This window comes from Canis aureus, chromosome 12 (genome assembly GCF_053574225.1).
Source record: "Canis aureus isolate CA01 chromosome 12, VMU_Caureus_v.1.0, whole genome shotgun sequence".
NCBI classification, from domain to species: domain Eukaryota; kingdom Metazoa; phylum Chordata; class Mammalia; order Carnivora; family Canidae; genus Canis; species Canis aureus.
The window spans coordinates 30960903-30973439 of record NC_135622.1 but is presented as its reverse complement, the minus strand read 5'-3'; the positions used below and the strand labels follow the sequence as shown (position 1 = coordinate 30973439).

Here is a 12537-nt window from a genome sequence, read left to right as displayed (position 1 = left end):
AAGCCTTCCCAAAAGAAACCGTTTATTTAAGCTACACTATAATGAATGTACAAGACTACAAAAGATATGGAACCTTGATCCCAGTTTAGGGAAACAGTTCAAGCAGAGGTGGAAGGATGAATATGAATGTGAGGCATCCAGGATAAGGTGAATTAGTTTATCATGTAAGAGTGTTAACAGAGACGATAGATAGCCAACTTGAAGGAAATTTGATTTTAAAAAATAGTAATGTTTTGTAATTTCTCCTATCAATTTAAATACATACTAAAAAATTGATAATTTAAATAGGGCTTAAGATACAGCTTTTTTGAGTTATACACAAGAAGCCTTAAAACTAGTTGAGCTCGGGGTTCCTGAGTGGCTCAATCAGTTAAGTGTCTGCCTTCAGCTCAGGTCATGATCCCAGGGTCCTAGGATCCAGCCCCATGTCGGGTTCCCTGCTTAGTGGGGAGCCTGCTTATCTCTCACACTCTGCCCCTCCACTCACCCTGTTTGTGTTCTCTCGCACTTTCTCTGTCAAATAAATAAGTAACCAAAAAAAGAAAAGAAGGAAAAACTATAAATTCTAGGTGAGGTGAGCTCACCATAGAGGAAGAGTTATGAGGCCAGGGGTCCTTTATCCTCCCAGTTAGATAACAAAAAAAGACCCTGCAAGGATTGTAGAAGTGAAATTAAAAAAAAAAAAAATTGAGATAGAACTCTTTATTTAGTGCCTTTGAAGAAGGGTGGAGAAAGTTTCTAGGATTATCAGTGCTGTAGAGAAGTTAAGAATAAAAACCAAGAAATGACCATTAGTAGTTTTCAATATCAACAGAACATTAAAGCCCCAAAACAGCTAAGTATAGAGGAGCCGGTCTCAAATGAGAATCTAAGATGAAAATGGAATGGGAAGTAGAGAGTTACTAGAGTCAGTCAGTAGTCTTTTTAAGGTTGCCTAGAACCTGAAAGTAAATTGGGAGTTGCCAGTAAAGAGGAGACTAAAAATCTTAGATGAGAATGCCTGGATTGGGCATGAGGAAGAATTATCTTTGAAAAAGAGCAAGAGCCTCCATCTTAATTCTGAGACTGGAGCTCTAGAAGCTATGATGTCTTATGTGGATAGATGAGGGGTGGGGGAGGGTCAGGATGACACTGTTCTCAGTAAAGACAACTCTGGGTGGCTCAGCAGTTGAGCGTCTGCCTTTGGCTTAGGGGGTGATCCTGGGTTTATGGATCAAGTCCCTCACTGGGCTCCCTGCACGGAGCCTGCTTCTCCCTCTGTCTCTGCCTCTCTCTGTGTGACTCTCATGAATAAATAAATTCTAAAAAAAAAAAAAGACTTGTATTAAAGTTTTTATTTTTAATGAATTAAAAAAGAATAGTAATGTAGTAAAACATTACATAATCAGACTGTTACTTCAGAGTTCTACTTGTTGGAATTGGGATCCAGTTGAAATCTTTGTCTTATCTATGGATATTGAACATATTATAATAAATGAATTGTAAATAAAAAACCAAAATCCTATAAATTTAGAGGTATTATTTTCTAAACAGTTGTTGATTAAAACTATCTTTTCAAACTCTCAAAAGCCTGTTTTTGAGATTAAAGATCTTGAAAGCTGATGATTAGCAGTTATTTATGGTATAGTAATAAAGAATGATTCCTGATTACTCTATTTGTGGCACATTTCCTACCTTTCTCTTCTCCTTTTCACAACTTACCAACAGACTAGAGGGTTCAATCTCCCTTGGGTCTGGTGGTTTCTTTGAGGGCACTATGCATGGCCATGTGAGAAAGAGGCCATAAAATGAGAGAGGAGGGAAAAGGAATAAACCCATAGTTTGGTCCCATTCTTTTTCTTACTACAGCCCCTCTTCCCACCCCCCCATAGTGGGCCTTGGCATTTCTTTAGCTTTATCTTGAATTGATTGTCCTCAGAAATACAGATCTATTCTTTTTTATTTTTAAGGATTTATTTATTTAGAGAGCAGGCATGAGAGAGCACAAGTGGGGGTGGGGGGAACAGCAGAAGGAGAGAGAGAAGCAGGCTCCCTACTGAGCAGAGCATGTGGCATTGCTCCCCACCATCATGACCTGAGCCAAAGGCAGACGCTTAAGTGAGCCACCCAGGTGCCCCAATACAGATATATTCCTAAGTCCCATTTATACCCAAACGCACAAATATATTTTGCCCTTTTCTATGGTAGATGAGAAAATTAGAGGAACAGCACTGAAAATAGCCTTTTAAAACCTCATTTTTTTTTTTTTTTTACTGCTTAAGTAAAGCTGAAAAAAAATGTCCAGAGTACCATGCTTCCTTCAAAGTAGAAGGTTATGAGAGAAAATTAGAGATCTTCTTCTAAAATCAGTAGGCTGGGAACAGGGAGATTCTTTATTAGCAGCAACAAGTGGTAGCAGCAGAAAGAAAACTAGCTAGACCAATCAGACTCTGAGAATACACAAGAAAAGAGGTGGAGGTTGACAGGAAAGCAACCTGGGCTTTCTGAGACATTTCCCCTAGGGAATGACAGAGCAGTACACGCTGTTTCTCTTACTCATCCACCTCACCCTAAACACACAAACAGCTTCCCTTTGTCTCTCTGGAATCTGCATCAGACCGTGGAAATCACCACAAATAACTTAGGAGTAAAAGAATCCTTATTTCTCTGCTCAGAACAAAAACCCTAGTTTACGTCTGTCTTTCCTAATAGACTTTCCTAGGACGAACACAATGTCTGGCATTTGGTACTAGCTGCTTGAGAATTATTTGTTAATCGTTAAAGAAATGACTTTAATCATCTTTGGGTGTTAGTGTAGGAATAAAATTTAAGTGGTACTGATGAAAGCACTGTTTTCATGGAAAGTGTTGTAGATTTCTTACAATTGTGCAGATTTTTATACTATATACTTTTTGAGATGCTATAGTAGTGTGTTCCCCTATCCATTCAGCTGAATTTCTTTGGTGGGTAAGTTGAATAGAAATTAACCCTTAAATTGTATTACCAGTGATCCTGATCTCAGTCACTGGCCATGCATTCTTTAGCTTCTTTTGTCCAGTTTTGGGTTCAAAGTCATGAGAAGGAATGGCAGTGGATTGAGGGTTCTTAAAAATCCCCCCCTTCCCCCCCAAAAATCCTTTCCCATTCATCTCTGTTTTCTTTTTCCTGGGCTCGTTTGTTCAGTGTTAGAAATGCAAGGGAACAGCATTGTCTATCAAAATTGTTGACATGTCATCCTCCAACACTAAGCAGAATTTGGGTATAAATGTACCCTTCATTAGCCTTAATGTGTGCTGAGGTGGCAAACCAGGGAGAGGTTTTTATTTTGGTTTTTGTCTGAAAAACTTGGGGCTTAGCCTTTGTGCAAAGAAAATCTGCATATGAACATACAGGAAATAAGAAATCTAATTTTCATAAACTGCAGTGCAACCGGAAGTGGACTGTGTTGTACTGTGCCATATAATTGATCCTGTTATGGGCAAGCTCACTGAGAATTTTGTTTCTTCCTTTTCATTTGAGGGTTTTAGTGCTGTAAGTATGGCTAGGAAGGGTTTGATGAGTGCAGTGAAATAAATGTAGAAGCTTAAAAAAGTCAAAGTTTCCATTTTTAATTTTTTTTTTAAGATTTTATCTATTCATGAGAGACAGAGAGAGGCAGAGACACAGGCAAAGGGAGAAGCAGGCTCCATGCAGGGAGCCTGACGTGGGACTCGATCCCGGGTCTCCAGGATCACGCCCTGGGCTGAAGGCGCCACTAAACCGCTGAGCCACCTGGGCTGCCCCTCCATTTTTTTTTTTTTTTTTTAATTTATGATAGTCACACAGAGAGAGAGAGAGAGGCAGAGACACAGGCAGAGGGAGAAGCAGGCTCCATGTACCAGGAGCCCAACGTGGGATTCGATCCCGGGTCTCCAGGATCGCGCCCTGGGCCAAAGGCAGGCGCCAGACCTCTGTGCCACCCAGGGATCCCTGCCCCTCCATTTTTAAATTCTTGCCAAAATGTCAGTAGATTGATCCATTTTGCATATTCCCTAGTATGATATTTCTGCATCCGTGGCTGGCATTCTTTGCAACCAAGATCTGAATATACCGTGATAAATGATAACGTCTAATAAAGGGATATTTTTGTATGGCAGAAGTAATCTGGTAGATATGAAAAGAGACCAGAACTATATTTTATGCTTCATAAGCTCTCTTGTATTTTTTCTTCTTGCATCCAAAATATTTTTCCTTAACTTAATTAACATGAATCTTCAAAGTAATTAGTATTTTCTGTTTTTTTCTAGTTTTATTGAGCTATAATTGACATATAACATTGCATAAAGTGTACAACATAAAAAATATACAATATCATGATTTGATATTTGTATATATGCAAAATGATTACCACGGATCCTTAAGATTTACACTCAGGATCTTTCAGATGTACAATATATAGTATTGTTAATTGTAGTCACCATGCTGTACATTATATCCACAGAACTTATTTATCTTATAACTGGATGTTTGTACCTTTTAATCATTGTCACCTGTTTCCGCCACCACCACTTCTGACAATCACCAGTCTATTGTTTCTATTAGTTCATTTTTAAAAAATTTTACTTGTGAGATCACACAGCATTTGCCTTCCTGTGTCTGACTTATTTCACTTAGCATAATACCTCAAGGTTCATCCATGTTGTTACAAATGGAAGGATTTCCTCTTTTTTTATTCCATTGTGTATGTGTGCATATACCACATTTTATCAGTTCATCTGCCAGACAACACTTAGATTGTTTCAGTATTTTCTGTTTCTCGTGTGAGTACAAGATATTTGCTATTTCCTACATACATGAGAAAGTTCAAAATTTTCTTTCATGAAATAATTCTTAAGTTTTCAGTAGGGGGAGGGGGGAATGTTACAAGATCATTATATTTCCATTATTCTTAAATATTTTCCAAATTCCTTTAAGAAACTAAGAAACAGGGCAGCCTGGGTGGCTCAGCGGTTTAGCGCCGCCTTCGGCCCAGAGCGTGATCCTGGAGACCTGGAATCGAGTCCCATGTCGGGCTCCCTGCATGGAGCCTGCTTCTTCCTCTGTGTCTCTGCCTCTCTCTCTTTCTCTCTCATAAATAAATAAAATCTTAAAAAAAAAAGAAACTAAGAAACACCATTTTACCTGCTCTCCAATCAACATAGGCACATTTGACCAGTTGCTAATAGTATAACATAAATTTCAAAATCTCTCTGACACTCAATTCCATAAACAGGCACAGAAAACCCTCCAAACTATCCTTATTTGGCAGTCAAGGTAAACTGCTTTTTAAGGAAACTTTCTGTTAAAAATGAAAAGGGTTTTGCGATTAACCTTGGATAGACTTGGCTGTAATTACACCTGGAGGTATAATAGGTTTTCAAATTAAAGGATAATTACTTTTCTTGGTAGGTATTTTTGGCCTAAATTGGAAGATCAAAAATACAGGCCCATGAAAAGAATTTTTTGATCGATAATCTGTTTTATTGGTAAATACTATCTAAAGGGAACTTTGGTAATGTGTTTAAATTTGAAGCACAGAAATTTTATCTCAATTAATATTAGGTCTTCCTCAGGAAATAGCTCTTAAGGGGGAGGAGGTGGAGAGTGGAAATCTCATGGAGCTGATACTACCTAGGTATTTTTATTCTCTCTCTCTCTCTTTTGTATTTTTATTCTTAATGAAGTAGTTGTTCCTCAAGTTTATTTTCTGTTTTCTAACATTCCATCATTCTAGGAAGATCTGAAGTGTTTAATGAGTTTTTTGTCACATGGAAGTATGAAGACTGAATTTAAAATAGAAAAACTGTATTGCATTGTTCTACATTTTGATGGAGATCCATGAAATCCACATCTCTGCTTTTTGTAATTTCTTGCATGGTACCATAATACTTTCATACTACTTGTTAATTTGACTATTCATAAGAAAGCAAGCCCCCCCCCCCCTTTTTTTTAAATGCCCAAACAAAGCCAACAGTACTCTTTAAAATGTCACACTTCAGGGTGACTGGGTGCTCAGTCAGTTAAGCGTCCAACTCTTGATCTCAGTTTATGTCTTGATCTTCAGGATCATGAGTTCAAGCCCTATACTGGGCTCCATGCTGGGTATGGAACCTACTTTAAAAAAAAAAAAAATTACATCTTTCCCATGTCTTTCTCTCTTGGTCACATCTGAGCCATGATAGATCATTGTCTGGCTATCTTACCAGACACAATTGTAGTGGTGTTCAAAGTATTTTTAGGTGATGAAAGTTGACGTAAGCTGAGCAGTTGATATGAATAACAGGTTTGTTGGAGTTCTGCTCCCAGCTCTGCTGATTCGAGCAAGCTCTACTCCAAATCAGGCAAGCCCTTTCCTATCTCCCTGCCAAATATACCCACTTATTAAATACCTGTATCACTAGCTCCCTCACACTGAGTAATTTTTAGAGTTAGCTGTTGCATTCTTTTTTCAAGAATACCAAAGTCCTACAAATTTTAGGACTATTTAATTTTTAAATAAAGTGGCAGCTAAAAGTGAACAGTCTCAGTAACAGCTTTATTGAGATGTAGTTCACATACCATATAATTTACCCTTTCAAAATGTACAATTAAGTGATTTTTAGTACATTCACGAAGTTTTACACCCATCACCACTATCTAATTTCCAAACATTTCATCACCCCAAAAACAAACGTTGGGCCCATTATAATGCAGTCATTTCCCATTTCTCCCTCCCGTTGGCCTCTAGTAACTAGTTGTCTACTTTGGGTCTCTATGGTTTTGGACATTTCACATAAATTGAATTATACAATATATGGTACTTTGTGACTGGCTTCTTTTATTGGAACCTTAATGTTTTCAGGAATGTATCAGTACCTTATTCCTTTTTATGGCTGAATAATATTATTACATATTATGAACATACCATATTTTGTTTATCCATCCAGCTGATGGACAGTCTAGAAAATGAATTTTTTCAGTTTTATTGAGATATAATTGGCATATAACTTGGTATACATTTAAAGTATATAGCATAATGATTTGATTTGGTTTGATATATGTTTATATTGCAAAAAGACTACCACAGTACGTTTTGTTTATATCCATCACCTCACAGTTACAGATTTTTCTCTTTTGAGGAGAAATTTTAAGGTCTACTCCTAGCTTAACTTTCAGATGTATAATACAGTATTGTTAACTGTAATCACCATGTTATGTGTAAATTCCAAGAACTTAATGGGGGCACCTGGGTGGCTCAATTAAGCATCTGCCTTATGCTAAGGTCATGATCCTAGAGTCCCAGGATTGACCCCGTGTCGGATACCCTGCTCAGGGGAGTCTGCTTCTCGCTCTCACCTTCCCTTCTTCTCTGGTACTCTGAAATAAATAAAATCTTAAAAATTTAAAATAAATACCAAGAACTTATTTATCTTACTTATCTTATAACTAGAAGTCTGCCTTTTAACCATCTTCACCCATTTCTCCCAGTGAATAATTTTTAAGCTTGTAATTTTTTTTCACTTTTGCAAGTGATTTAAGATCTATTCATTGACTTTGGCCATATTGAAACAAAGCAGTACCTTCCCATTTTTAACCTAATTAATTCTACCAGGTATCTTCCAAAGAGCTTTTACTCTTGCTATGTCAGGCTCACTAGCCAGATAAAGAAGTTCTTTGAGTTACAGTATCATAAATACCAGAGAAAAAGTTCTCAGGAAATGAAGTGGTTATAGTTTGAGTACTTAAATCTTATCCTCGCCCTGAAGAAAGAGGATCTGACAGGTGCCTGGCTGGTGCTGTCAGTGGAGCATGTCACTCTTGATCTTGGGATTGTGAGTCTGAGCCCTACATTGGGCATGGAGCCTACTTAAAAAATAAAAAAGAGGGTCTGATTATATAAAATATACACACATACATAGTTGACCCTTGAACAAGGTGGGTTTGAATTGCATGGATCAACTCATATACACATTTTTTACAATACTGTAAATGCATTCTTTTTTAAAGATTTTATTTATTTGAGAGAGAGCAAAAGGGCAGGGGGAGGGGTTAGAGGGAGAAGCGAACTCCCCACTGAACAGGGAGCCCAATGTTGGGCTCGATCCCAAGGACTCTAAGATCATGACCCGAGCTGAAGGCAGAAGCTTAACCAACTGAGCTACCCAGGGTGCCCCTCTTAAATTTTTCTTAATATTTTTTCTAGCTTTATTGGAAGGATACAGTAAGTATATAATACAACATACAAAATATGTGTTAATCAACTATTGATATTATCAGTAAGGCTTCCTGTCAACAGTAGGCTGTTAGTAGTTAAGTTTGGGGAGTCAAAAGCTATATACAGATTTTTGACTACACAAGGGTTAGGTAACCCTTCTGTTATTCAGGGGCCAATTGTATGTATATAAATAATTTTTGTTGGTTTTTAATTTTTTTAATCTTCACGTGGACTTTATTGAAAATATTTTTTTATGGACCTGTCTTGTCCCTCCTGGATACTTATAAAGTGCTATGGGCATATAAGAAAGCTGGGCTATCATTCAACCATCGCATTGGTACAGCCAGACCAGTTTTTAAAATACTTCTCTAGTTGATCAAAAACCACTGCTTCAGGCTACCAGTGCCTACTTCCACCTCAATACCTTTCCTAGTCCTCCATTTCTTCGCAAGTAAAGGGGGCAATTGTTGGCAGAGCAGAAGACCTCCGTGTCAGCAATGGATATTAAATATTAAATATCAAATAAATAAATAAATAAATAAATATTAAATATCATAGCTGTTACCTCAGCAGGAAATGAAGACTTTGGGGGAAGTTTAAAGGAACATTGAGTGAAGATGTGAATCCTCATCACAGCTTTGTCACTAACTATGTGGTATTGGCTAAGCCACTTAAATACCTCTGTGTCCTCACCTCTAAAATCAGAAGAGTAGGGACACCTGGGTGGCTCAGCAGTTGAGCGTCTGCCTTCAGGTCAGGACATGATCCTGGAGTTCCAGGATCAAGTTCCACATCAGGCTCCCTGCATGGAGCCTGCTTCTCCCTCTGCCTAGGTCTCTGCCTCTCTCTTTCTGTGTCTCATGAATAAATAAGTAAAATCTTTTAAATCAATCAATCAGAAGAGTAATACCTACCCTACCTACCATATAGGATGATTATAAGAAATAGTAAGTTCTGAAGCTCATATCCTCTGTTGTCTGTGGAATTATCACTACTTCAGCTTCTCTTTTTGTAAGAAATATTTTTTTTTAATTTTTATTTATTTATGATAGTCACACAGAGAGAGAGAGGCAGAGACATAGGCAGAAGGAGAAGCAGGCTCCATGCACCGGGAGCCCGACGTGGGATTCGATCCCGGGTCTCCAGGATCGCGCCCTGGGCCAAAGGCAGGCGCCAAACCGCTGCGCCACCCAGGGATCCCTCTTTTTGTAAGAAATATTTTGAAATGTTTTCAGAGTAACTAAATATTGACTTGAATGCAGAAGGAGGAACTTTTGATTATTGACTCTATAAAGTTTTCTTCCAAAAAGACACTAAAGTCTGATGGAAAATATCACTAGTGTTTTTATTTTTCTTTCATCTTATTAGGTGTTTATCAGATCAGCAAACAAATCAAAGCTCATGATGGCAGTGTGTTCACACTTTGTCAGATGAGAAATGGAATGTTACTAACTGGAGGAGGGAAAGACAGAAAAATAATTCTGTGGGATCATGATTTGAATCCTGAAAGAGAAATAGAGGTAAGAATGAAACAACATGAAGATTTTAAAATCTTAAGTCCTCTAAATGCTTACCTTTCATTTCACATGAAGTTAACACACTTTCCTGGGAAAGTGGTGCATGTTTTTATCATTTCGAAAAAAGGACCATTCATTTGACAAAATTTGAAAAAGTAAAAATATATATGTATACTGGGGAGACTAAGTTTTTATTTCTGAGATTACTTTTTAGTGATCCAAAAATATAATCTTGCATACTTAAAATTCAACAAAAATTCACCAGATACAGTATCCAACTCTAAGGTGTAAAAAATAGCCAGTTTGATTTTAAAATTAAAAATAATGTTTTAAACCGAGGACTTAATAATAATCACTAATTATCTATGTATGTGTCTGCTCTATGTTATGCACCAAGTGTATCCACAATATGACAAGTTTTATGTGCTCAGGGAAAGTTTGCCAATTGAATTGTCTCCAGACGTGAAATGGTTAAGTATAGTATTCTGTAAGTCAGTGATTCTCAAAGCAAGGGCAAATTTCAGAGAGTTTAGTATTGCTTCTATTTTTTTTTGTGACTTAAATTTTGAATTTATTCTCTGTGTTTTCAACACATAGTATGTTTTCTGGATAACATTTTTTCTAAAAAGAAGGATCCCAATAGTACTGCTCTTGGGTTTTATTTCCAAAAAGACAAGGAAGTCAGAAGAGTCACTTTATCACAATTAAGTTTATAGTGGAAATGCCACTTCCTTTACTACTTTTTTTTTTCCACAGATAATTCATATCCTATAAAAAGCTACACCTTCTGATTTATTCCTCCTTTTGCCATTTCTAACATTAGTTTGGATTACTGTCAGAATTCAATTATTTGTGCTTTTAGGAGTCCCTTTGGGTCCTCCTCTCTAAAGAGTTGCATTCTTTCAGGGCTATTGCTTGGGTTTATTATCTTATTAATACACCATTCACTTCGAGTATACCATGCAGTGCATTAAGTGAGCTTGATCTCCCAAGGAGTCCTATGAAGAACAGTTATAACACTTTGCAATATGTTGCTTTTTAGTTAACAAATTTCACATGTGTTACTCTTACATTTTCATCCTTATAATAATCAGGAATAGGTAGGGTATATATTATTTCCCCATATTATAGATAAAATTGTCTTACACAAAATGATGTACCTAAAATAACTGGTGAATAACAAAACCAGACCACATTTTTCATGTGGTCTAATAGAACTTTTTCCTTTTTCCCCTACTTCTAATGCTTAGCTCTTGAAGACATATAAAACAAATTTTAAATTGACTAAAGCACAGAATGTTGATATAATGCATTATAACTTGTGTTATACAATGTAATTGTCTGAACAAATAAACTTATTAGTATAATATTACCATGTGACTTTTAGATTTGAAATTCTGTCATTTATTACCCCATAATTGCTTACAGCTAAAAATGCAGTCTTCAGGTAGTAATTAATACATGTTGTTATGTGTATGGTGACTTTATAAATTTATTTTTTAGGTTCCTGATCAGTATGGGACAATCAGAGCTGTAGCAGAAGGAAAGACAGATCAGTTTTTAGTAGGCACATCACGAAACTTCATTTTACGGGGAACATTTAATGATGGCTTCCAAATAGAAGTACAGGTAAGATGTGTGATTTTAACCATTAACTCTATATTTTTGATGATACCCTCTGTTTCTTATAACAATGGATATATTTCATTTTCAGGGTCATACAGATGAGCTTTGGGGTCTTGCCACACATCCCTTCAAAGATTTGCTCTTGACATGTGCTCAGGACAGACAGGTGTGCATGTGGAACTCAGTGGATCACAGGCTAGAATGGACCAGGCTTGTAGATGTGAGTAAAGCAAAATGTGATTATAATCTCCCCACAGAAACTCCCTAAACTGGCAGTTGGGAGCAGCAAAGGAGAAAGAACAGCATTGGTTAAAACCAAGTGTATTTATACAGTTCAGTAAAGGGGATGAGGTAGGGAAGAATGTTTAGTCACAAATTGTAACATGATCCCACTCTCAAGAAGCAAATTAGGGCAAAAGCTCAGTTTTTCTGTCAGTTTCAATAGAAAAAAATAAAGAAGATTTGACATATTTATGGAACATTAAATTGTAACAGAAATGTTTGTGCCTCTGGCGGTGTTGCTGCTCACTAACGGATTCTCCTGTCTTCTTTTGGATTTGATCTCTTACTATATTTTCTCCCTACCCAACCCAGACATCCACCTTTTCTACCCAAAGGTGTATATACGTTCTTTGCAGACTAAAGAACTGTATACATGTTTGTTGTGATTATCCTTACCCTCCCACTGCCTAGCCACAAGTTGGCCGTCCTTTTCCCTCACCACTTTGCCAACATACCCCTTCCTGCTCTGGAATTCTTTTTCCTCTCATATCCATGTGGTATTTTTCATTGGCTACAATAAAATTGATCAGAATTCCATGTTTATATAAAACCAATTATTTTCAGATGTTTTTGCCACTATTCCCATAGATCTAGGGAGACTTTCTCATGTACTCCCCAACAGCTGTCTGTCTCTCTTCTAGGAACCAGGACACTGTGCAGATTTTCATCCAAGTGGCACAGTGGTGGCCATAGGAACGCACTCAGGCAGGTAGGGTCTTGAAGGGAAATGTGAGCTGAGTAATCTGAAGTGGTGGGATGTTTAATCATTATTCAGGAATGTTCTCAATCTGATCTGGAGAATTAATCTTTTTTAAGTGGCACACGAATATGCTTGTTTTTCTTATCTGTTGTGTATCCTCATTCAGTCATTTAGTAATTATTTCTTGAGCTCCTACTATTTGTTAGACACTATTGTGGGCA

General features: G+C 37.1%; 1 protein-coding gene across 5 annotated transcripts in view; it reads left to right on the top strand.

Moving 5' to 3' along the window:
• EML4 (EMAP like 4) overlaps positions 1-12537 on the top strand; it is a 160161-nt gene that overhangs the window by 115487 nt on the left and 32137 nt on the right. For all 5 annotated transcript variants that reach the window (XM_077843478.1, XM_077843477.1, XM_077843475.1 and 2 more), the window contains 4 exons: positions 9560-9711; positions 11212-11337; positions 11423-11554; positions 12258-12325. In XM_077843478.1, coding sequence (XP_077699604.1) covers positions 9560-9711; positions 11212-11337; positions 11423-11554; positions 12258-12325 — 478 coding nt within the window. The remainder of the gene's footprint in view (positions 1-9559; positions 9712-11211; positions 11338-11422; positions 11555-12257; positions 12326-12537) is intronic.